This window comes from Temnothorax nylanderi, unplaced genomic scaffold (assembly GCF_030848795.1).
Source record: "Temnothorax nylanderi isolate EJ_2023f unplaced genomic scaffold, tnyl_v1.0 TNYL_tig0181_pilon, whole genome shotgun sequence".
In the NCBI taxonomy this organism is placed as follows: Eukaryota; Metazoa; Arthropoda; class Insecta; order Hymenoptera; family Formicidae; genus Temnothorax; species Temnothorax nylanderi.
This window is the reverse complement of record NW_027249243.1, coordinates 347,886-358,275: the sequence shown is the minus strand read 5'-3', so window position 1 is coordinate 358,275 and position 10,390 is coordinate 347,886. Positions and strand designations below refer to the sequence as shown.

The following is a 10,390-nucleotide window of genomic DNA, read 5'->3' as shown; positions in this document are numbered from 1 at the left end:
TTTTTTTACGAAAACAAAGCTTCCTCTATGAGGAAGCAAAAATGCACAAAGCCGGCGCGCAGCGGAGGGGTCTGACGATGGCCTCAATTGTTTTTAGCGTCCATGAGTTATTAAAAACGTACGTGTATTATTAACTATCATTATTGTATCAATTTATGAAAAGATTGATAAATAATAAATAGTGTGTGAAAATAAAAAAATGGCTTTGCTGGCGCAGCGTTGCGTTTGTGAAGATAGTGGTGGTGGTCCAATTGTCTTCTTTTCTGAAGAAACATTGTTGAAGTGTCGAATTTGTGGATTTGCTTTGTGCATTTTCAATAATTTTTTTAGAGATGTTGCCACCAAAATTTTCATTTGGCTTTTTTTGGGTGGTATGTGTTAGCACTATACTTGTTAGTAAAAAAAACCCAGCTTTTATAGTATAACTTGAAAATTATAATTATTTTTAATTATTTATAATTAAGCCTGGCGACTAATTCCCCCGAGCAATCGAACTGGCAATTTATTTGCATGTTCCTGAGTGATCAATTATCAATATCCGATCAAAATTAAAAGACTTATACTATGACTTGAAAATCCGTTTTCTTTCTCACCTGCGTACTTCTAAAGCCCCCAGGTACGGCCAGCCAGGTGTTCGGATTATCGAAGGAGAGTCGTCCACGCAGGTTAAAACGGAAAATCGTATTTTACAAAATTACTTGGTCAAAAGTGTCGTCAGCTCTCCGACTATTCCCTATGATGTTTTATCGCGCACAACATCAATCTACTTGGTGTCAATTTTTCGTCATATTGAACTATTCCCTTGACGCAACGACGACAAACGACGGTTTTGATGTCATATTGCCGTCACTTTGACTGGGCTGTTTTCACTGGGTAACCCCTCCATATACATATAACTGGTAAAAGGTTTTATTTTAAATTTTCTTGTTTATTTCTATTTCTTATACATATTTTTTATTAGTATAAAACTTTCGAAAATTTTGAAGGAAAATATAGGAAATACAAAAATAAATAGTATTTCCTATAATTTTGTTACCTACCTTTAGAGTTTAATTTAATTTAATAAACAATAAATAGATTTCATGTGTTCGCGCGCGTGTGAGTGAGGAGGGATAGATGCATGAGAGACCACTAACACCGGAAGCTTAAAGTAACACAATAGTTTATTTAACAACCAAAAATAATGCAGAAATTAAAGAGTGACATAATTTATAAATGTATTTGAATTTAAGTGAAATCGGAAACGCGGGCGTTTTTAAGCGAATTCTCCATGAACACTTTCTCGCTTGTAGTGTTGGATAACTCGCGCGTGAATGAGAACTGACCATCACAATGTCGATCGATGACAGATCTTAACCTACTGACACACTGTTGACGAATAGCGGCGCGCCGTAAGTTCTATGGGTTTTTATACCCGTCCGAGACAAAGAACGCGCCAGGGATGACGAATGCTTAGCTAAGGTCAAAATGTCATGGAATAGAAGCTTCTCGAATTGAATATCGAAGATGCACATAGCCATTGTCCTCGTAATTAAAAGACCGCACCGAAGAGAGTGACTCGATCGCACGGAGAATAATTCTTATGACGTGAGCGCGACACAAACAAGGGGCGATCCGCTGAATAAATAGGGTGAAAGACCCAATTACTGACAGTGTCCATATTACTGTCAATCAAAATTAAAATACTTTTTAAAATATGAAAACTATATCTTATATTATTTTATTAATTTTTAATAAAATCTTCAAGAAATCTGGTTATTATTATAACAATAAACTGAAACTAAAAGCCAATCCACTAATTAAAAAAAATACTTAAAGTCCGAGAAACTCATTTTTCTGCTGAGTTATGTCCATTTTTATTAGTAGAGTAGATGAAAGTAGCTGCAAAGATTATCGATTATAGGCAAAATTTGAATAGTAAGTCTCACGGTAACACATTTTTCTGATAAAATAATGTTGAAATTAAAGAAAAAAAATATATATATGGAATAAATTATTAATTTTTATAATATAATTATTCATGCCAGTAATATGTTCACTTTTTCGTGTTTTTCCTAATACTGTCAACAGTATTATGGACATAAATCCTAATACTGTCAACAATATTATGGACATAAATCATGAAATGAACATAATACTGGCAGCTTGGTGAATGACAGAATAACCTCTAAACTTCTATGTCGACTTTGTTTTGATGGATAAGAGCGTAAACACGGATCATCGGAATACCTATCATTCTCACATATTAGATACCTATTATTCTCTTAAAATTTGCTTGACACACCTGGTGAGGTTGTCATGTAAGTATACTTAGGTATATACTTAGGTGAAACGAATATTCCCTCCGTTGTGCAAACCTTCGGCCGGCAGCAGTCGGGAATAAAAAGTTTGGTTAGAACAACTACCAGTAATGTGTTCATCTGGTTGCCAGAATTAGGAACATAAAATTTAGAGGTTACCAGTATTAGGTGCAATTGAGCTTGGTCATTATTATATTAATTAAAAATTAAGAATCAATTTTATTTAAACTTTCTAATTTTATTTATAAAGTTTATAATTGGAGCAATCCGAAAAAAATATTTTAAAAAGATAAAGTATCATTGCTTGTATATATATATTAAATAAAATGTTACTAAATGCTTAATATGCCAGTAATTGGGTCTTTCACCCTATCGTGTTACATTACCGCTGTGACTCATGACACAGTCGTCTAAATGAGAATATTCAAGAATATTCAAGAGCATTTGTGATCTCGAGCATTCGCGATCTCGAACATCTTGTAAATCGTGTTTACATATACAATATATATACATATTGGTAAAGATAAGGCAATATATAGGCTGGATCCCGTAAAGCGCATTATTATATGCACGCATTTTTCTATAGTAAACGTTACGTAGTATGTTATAGATATATGCACGCATAATGCGCTTTACGAAACCCAGCTAATGCTTCGATGTGGTATGTTGAATTCGCACTGCTTTTGATGTAAAAAATTATTCAAAATTTAGCTGTTTTTGATGTCAAAAATTACTTGAAATTGAGCTGATTTCTATATCGAAAATTTCTCGAAACCGAGCTGATTTCGATATCGAAAATTTTTCGAAACTGGGACCGTCTGAATCTCGAATCGATGTTGAATTTCGAGGACATATTTTCGATATTATTTTTTGACCACTTTTCTCACTGGGTAACATACAAGTATTAATGTTAATTCACGTCCTTAAAAACGACGTTCATAGCATGATACATGTATGCATACCATATAGCTGTGTACACTGGTGCGAAATAAAATGTACATACACCTACAACGGTAGGAATTGCTAAAAACACTGTTCGCAGTCTTCGCCTTGGTATTTTTCCGCGCTCATTGTGTGCCTTAATTTCCAAAAAAGTATTATCCATGTCCTATATTGTAAAAGAAAAATTATTTATGATGAAATGGATATTCTATATAAGAAAGAAATAAATAAATCAAGTTGCAAATACTTAGAAAAAAAAACTGGCAGTTAATTTAATGTGCATAGTTACTTTAATCAATTTTTCCATATATATTTGACTAAATTCTTCTCCGCCCATTTTTCGTTTATTTTGGAATTGACGAAGAGCTGTGTTCATACAGTGTTGATGTTCGGATTCTAAGTGAGCGGTCGTTAAAAACGATCTCCCTTCGAACACGTTGTCCATCATCTGACGGTATAAATCATTAGCCTCTGCTACAGCGGTTAAATTGTTAGCTTCTGCTGTGGCCTGTATATGCAAAACACGGATTACTGCGGTTTAGATGATTGCTTGTTCCAGTTGAATGAAACCAAAGTACCAAAGATCGACTTGGAAATAAAAACCGCGAATTATAAAAACCGCTAAAATTATACATACCACAAACACGCTTTTCGGTTCGGGAAGTTCATCTCCCTTGTATAGATTGATGTAACTCTTAAAATATTCCAACAGATCTTTCGCTTTCACGACTTGGCCGTTGATCTTCTTGGTCACCAGATTTTCCGGCGCCAGTATCATCGGTATGAGCACTTTCAACTGTTTTTTGAACTCTGCCTGTATCTCGGATAATCTACCATCGAATCTCGGATTCGTCGCGATCTCGAGACCGGGATGCGGCATGAGGAAACACGATATGTCCGAAAAGCAGGACTTAATGTGCTTTCGCAAGCTCTGTAATTCCGGATGTTGCCTGTCGGAAATCTCCAGTCTCTTGTCGAGCAATTTCTTCCCGCCGTTTGCACCGTAATCGGCCTCGTACGGATAAAACCAGTCTCTGACTAAAAATTGCAATCTTTGGAAGGGCGTGCTCTCGGAGCTTTCCAGCGCCAGTCTACCGTACTCGGTGAACAATTGCAGGTGCTGAAGATCATCCTCCTGAATATTTTGCGACAGATTGTATATTTGCACGGAGGACAGCATCGTACTCAACGCGAACACGGTCGCGCAGTCCCGTACTGTCGACTGACTGTCGAAAGTGCCTTGAGTGTCCATAAGAATCACAGCGATCTTTTCACCGTTCGTCAAAGTAGCAGGATAAACCTTCGACCACATCAATATTCCCGTGGTATCCCTCTCGGAACCTCCCCTCCATGAAAAACCACTAAGTGGCTCGTCCTCGGCACCCAACCAGGAATCAGTATCGTTTTGTAACGTGTACTGTGATTAATGTGATAAATTATTGGTAGTCATTCAATAATTGAATTGTGTCGATCAATGATGATCGCGAGTATGAAATAATACGAACTTGATAAATATCTGATTATCTATGTATTCTTTTTTATTTTTTAATTTAGATATTGATGATTAAAGTAACAAAACACTATAAGTTATCAAATCTGTGAATAACACTTACTTTGTTGTTCATATAACGAAGAAAAAAGTCAAGAAGAAAACTTTTGCCTTTTCTGAAGGCACCCGCAACAGATACCACAACTACATTTCTATCTTTCATGTCGTCATGTAGGAGAATTTCTGACAATGCAGCTTCATCTAATTCGAAGGTATGATCTGAATGGGCAAGTACCACTTGCACAGGTCGCCCAACATCCACCAGGTCCATGTCTTGCATTTGTGCATCCATCGGCGAAAGCCTTTCTATCCGATCAAGCTTTCCTAGGTAATCTGCAAAAGAAAATTGGATTAAAACATCTCTATTGCAAATAATGGATAATAATTAATAATAATAATGCAGATAAAAAAGATTGAATCATTGGAAGAATGAATCAAGAGAAAAAAATCTATTTCATTATTTTATCTTCAATATTAATGGAGCATTTGGAAAATAAATTTTACTTGTTTTAAATTACAAAATTAAATCAGTGTCATCGATACTCCGTTTCTCAAAAGGGTATGTGGATATGGACGGATATGGATAGGAAATTATACATAGTCGGCTATCAGTCTACAAATCGTTAATTGTAGACGTTCGTTTGTTTGAAAAGCACATGAACGATCGGCCCGTATACGAATCTGAGGGTGTAAGATGTCCCGCAAAAAAAGTTAAATATGAACTTTATATGGACCATAATAAAATCTCCATTTAAATTTTATTTGATTTAAATTAATGCTGAATAGCTGCATTAATATGGCTTATATTTGTTCTATATATAAAACTTAATTAAGAATATAAGAAGAAATACCGATATACATTTCGATTAAAAATCTCGAACATATGTATACATGTCGTATATTCTTAATCGACGTGTATACTCGTACATATGTTTCGTAGTATACAAAGTATATATACGTACTTCTTGTAGTATCATTTCATCATCAAAATATTCGTATTTAATTTGGCTTAATAAAAATTTAATTAGCTAATATATTTAATTTAAATTTTAATCTTATTGAAACCATATATGAAATTAATAAGTTCTGATTCTTATTCAAATTTCATTAAATTTAAATAAGACCTTTATATGTTCTTATAATAAGGCTTTTAATGTGCCCCAATGAGAAATTAATGGTTTATTAGACGTTTATAACACATGAATTTATACATACATCGATACATATACAGGGTGTCCAATTTTAAGCTGTTTAAAATTGGACATCCTGTATGTATGCATTTTCTATTATTGTATATACATATAGCTGGTTACCCGGGCTTCGCCCGGGAGTCGTTTTTCTTCAAACGACTTCATTTGTGTTTCAATATCCTTAATCGAAAAAAATTCCTTTATCAGGCAATGGCTTATCAGACAATTGCAAAGAATCCTTTATATTCATTTTTATTCAAATTTTATTATATTTATTTATTATTAATTAAATTATAATATTTAAAATTGCACAATATATTTTTTATTCAATATAATTATATTAAATAATTGTACAATTATTATAAAATAAAAATTATTAATAATAGACATTTAACTTTATAATTTTTTTTACATTTTGTCTTTTTTACAATTTATTCATCTTATTCTTCTTATTATTCTCGTCATGATTTTCATCCTTTCTACGCTTTAATTTGTTATTAGTCTCCACAACCACACTACAATTTTCTTCTTTATCATCCTTTTTACTATTTTTATGAACCTCCACGACATCACAGTTACGCCCTTCATTTTCCTCTTGCATTCTTTCAAATTCTAATACTGCACTATTAATTCATCGAATCGATCTTCTAGCATTGAAATTTTGTAATTATAATACTAATCATAAGTTAAATCAAAATATTTATTTATAAATCTAATAATTAAGTAATTTTTTAATTACTATTTCTAACTTCTTCCATTTCATCCATTCTGTCCATTTTGTTCTTGTATATATTTATAACGTTCTACTCCTGTTGACTGATTTTCAAATTGACATATAATCGCTCACGACAGCCACGAATTGAAGTGACTGTTGACATATAATATGTGAAACCAGCAACTTATCCTACATAAAAAAATTAATTGTTATCGAAAAATAATACACATCGTGGCAATTAAACCCATCCTCGAAAAATTAATTAAATTTTTGAACCGGTTTAAAAAAAATAAATTATTATCAAAAAATAATACACATCGTGGCAATTAAACCCATCCTCGAAAAATTAATTAAAATTTTGAACCGGTTTTAACTAAATCGATAAATCGGTAAATTAATGTAAAAGCATTCCCCGAAAAATTCTACCCCTTTTTCATATACAATTCTTTAAGATTCGGTCAATTATTTCCCGAAAAATTGGAAAAATTTCGGATACCGGTTCCCAAAAAGATCGATAACGAAAAACTATACACTCTATAACACTTCCCGGAAAATTCTAACCCTATTTTATATACTTTTGGTAAAAATTTGGTCGAATAGTTTAAGTCGAGTGTATAAAGAACAGACATATATACATACAGACATTCTATTTTATATATATAGATAGATTATATACACACACATTATGTCGGATAATAAACATGCAGATTTGTGGTTGACAATGACAAAAATAGATTCAAGAATAAACGTATAACCTAATAGCCCACACAGCACAGGGAGAATCTAAGAACGATCTGAGATTATCGCAAAAGTATATTGCAATAATCTCAGAACAATCGCATTACGTACTGCGATTGAGCGATGTACTTTCTACGAACGTTCGAATGTCCGGGTAACTTCGCCCATAGAATTTCGCCGCGAATGTCTATAGCTTGAGGGCAGTTTCAGGAAATGATGAAAACGGGAAGGTTTCAGTCGAATCTTGAGAAGAAGTACGAGTTCTCATGCTCGAATACATTTAGAATAATGTGCAGTTTAATTATGGGCCGCGCAGGTAAGTACAGGATATAAGCAGGGGCGGTGGCGACTCACCGTCCGCTGGATGATGTAATCTGTTAGCAAACAATTCACTCACTCACAGAAAGAGATAATGTCTCAGAGATATCGCAATATATCGACAATATAACCTTCACTCTAGGGATGAAATAGATTTGAAGCCTAAAAAAAAGATATTACTTAGCCCAGTGGAAGATGCAATGTTAGGTGCTATCCTTGTCTATATCCTTGTCTATACAAGGACAGATATAGGTTAATAACATAGAAAATGGTAATTTTGTCGGTTATACAGACGGCTCCAGCATCACTTTAATGTTTTATGAAAAGTGTGTATGGCTAGGCTGCGTTCGGAAACGTCACCCGAGTGCACACGAGTATACTCCCTTCTCTTTCTATCTCAGCGAGTTAGAAGGAGAAGGGAGTATACCCGTGTGTACCCGGGTGACGTTTCCGAACGCAGCCCTAGCATTACCCGAGTGGAAATTTGTCTAGCCAATCGGATTTTACAGCTAGTGGCTGGATCACGTAGGCTAGATATGTTACCTAGCATTGACTAGCTTAGCACTAGCTGTGGCACTACCCTGCATAAAATGTCGGATTGAAAAGAATTAAAAAGTATTGATATTTTGAATACTTCTGAATTCTGCTTTCTGATGCGAAGAAAGGGATTGAAAAGTATTGGTTCGCATAAAACTTTACCGCGCTGAATGTGAGACAGCAGTGGTTGAGGCTTCGCATTGAAAACCCGCGGAAAAGAGTTAAATATGTTTTAAATATGGTTTATATTAGTCATTTATATGAACGAAATTAAACTCAAATAAAAACCAAATATTGAATATAAAAGTAATTAAATTTAAATATGTTCCAAATTTGGATCGAAATTAAATTTAAATAAGATCTTGCTATTGGATTTAACTTGTCCAGGCGCATATATGGATCATATTAATATTTAATAAGCATCTAACCATCCTGAGTTCAAATTTTATTTGTATTTGAAACAAATAAAATTTTAATTAACACCCAAATTAAATTTTTATTTAATTGAAAGTGTTCCCATTGACCCATCATATATTCATATTTAATCAAAAATTGTGATTCATAAGATTTTAATAAACCTGCGAGTTATGTTAGTCTTGCGTTGTAGTCTGTTAGGTTATAGGTTTATTATTGAATTTTGTCATTATCAACCACAAATCTGCATGTTTAATTATGTTAATTATTTTATACTGTCTACATCGTACATATATTTTATAATTTCAGTTTTAGTTATGTAGGTCATTGGCTTCCCACATAGCATGCATATCGAAAAGACGTCCAGAAGATATCCCGAAGATATATTTAGGAGATAGGATATCTTCTCGGGATATCTTCGGGACGTCTTTTTGATATGCATGCTATGTGGGTTTTTAATCATTTTAAATATATATGTATCGAAAAACAGGCAAATTATGTATTTTCTGTTAAGACATGGATATTTCATCATTTCGATATCGATTCAAAGCTATTTTGATTTGCCTGTCAAATATATAATAACATTGCCATTATATAGAATGCAATATGAATAAAAAATTATATTGTATTGGCAGACATGGATAATGTAAATATTTTATAATTTGAGCATTATAATAATTGCGTTACAATATTAATTTTTTTAGGCTTCCATTTCCATTAAATAGTTACTTTATAACTGTAAAAGTCACAACAAAATTCCTGTTTGTAATTTGACAATTTTGAAAATTAAAATATTATATAATAGGTACATTTTCAGTACTACATCCGCTCATTTATTAAACAAGAAGTTAAATTAAGCAACTAATTAAATTAGTAATATTAAATATTAATACAATAAGATATTTGTATTTACATTTATCAAAATAAAAAATAAGTTCAATTATGAAAATAAATATTAATAATTGGACTTATTAAAAATTAAATAATTTGTTCAGATATTGCGCTCGAATTCTTTTCGCGTTTTACAACGCCCGATCGTTTCACATTAGATGGCGCGACGCGCGAGTCGCCACTCTCAAAGAGCCCCCGCCTCCTTCCTCACTCGTTAGGTGTCATGGCCGCATTTGCTTGCGTTTCTTCGAACGTGTCGAGTCCGTTATTTCTTTCTTGACGGATTGATCGTTGCGGCGCGTGTTCTGGAGACTAACCGAGCGAGAGTCGGATCACCAGGGAGAGCTCACCGCCAGGAAAGGGAGAGCTGCGGCAGCTAGCGTCCGAGAGGGAGGTGTGCCTTAAAAGCCTCATTAAGAACGTATAAAGGTCTTATTTGAATTTAATTAAATTTAAATTAGATTTAGAACTTATTAAGAACATATAAAGGTCTTATTTGAATTCAACATATTAAGAACATATAAAAGTTTTATTTGAATTTAATGAAATTTGAATAAAATGTACAACTTATTAATTTCATATATGGTTTCAATAAGATTAATATTTAAATTGAATATATTAGCTAATTAAATCCTTATTAAGCCAAATTAAATACGAATATTTTGATGATGAAATGATACTGTAAGAAGTACGTATATATACTTTGTATTACTACGAAACATACGTACGAGTATACACGTCGATTAAGAATATACGACATGTATTCATATGTTCGAGATTTTTAATCGAAATGTAT

The 10,390-nt window shown here is 33.1% G+C and overlaps 1 protein-coding gene across 4 annotated transcripts; it reads right to left on the bottom strand.

Moving 5' to 3' along the window:
• Nucleotides 1-1,145: 1,145 nt before the first annotated feature.
• Nucleotides 1,146-8,081, bottom strand: LOC139778378 (atlastin-like). 4 transcript variants are annotated; one of them, XM_071716280.1, is made up of 5 exons: nt 7,933-8,081; nt 4,856-5,124; nt 3,880-4,659; nt 3,532-3,750; nt 1,146-3,408 (listed from the first exon to the last, which is right to left on the bottom strand). In XM_071716280.1, the coding sequence occupies exons 2-5, from the start codon at nt 5,081-5,083 to the stop codon at nt 3,211-3,213; spliced, it is 1,425 nt and encodes a 474-aa protein (XP_071572381.1). In that variant the 5' UTR covers nt 5,084-5,124; nt 7,933-8,081; the 3' UTR covers nt 1,146-3,210. The 4 variants fall into 4 exon arrangements, with proteins under 4 accessions (XP_071572381.1, XP_071572379.1, XP_071572380.1 ...); XM_071716278.1 differs by having other exon boundaries at nt 7,789-8,075; XM_071716279.1 differs by having other exon boundaries at nt 7,832-8,075.
• Between the last annotated feature and the right edge of the window lie 2,309 nt (nt 8,082-10,390).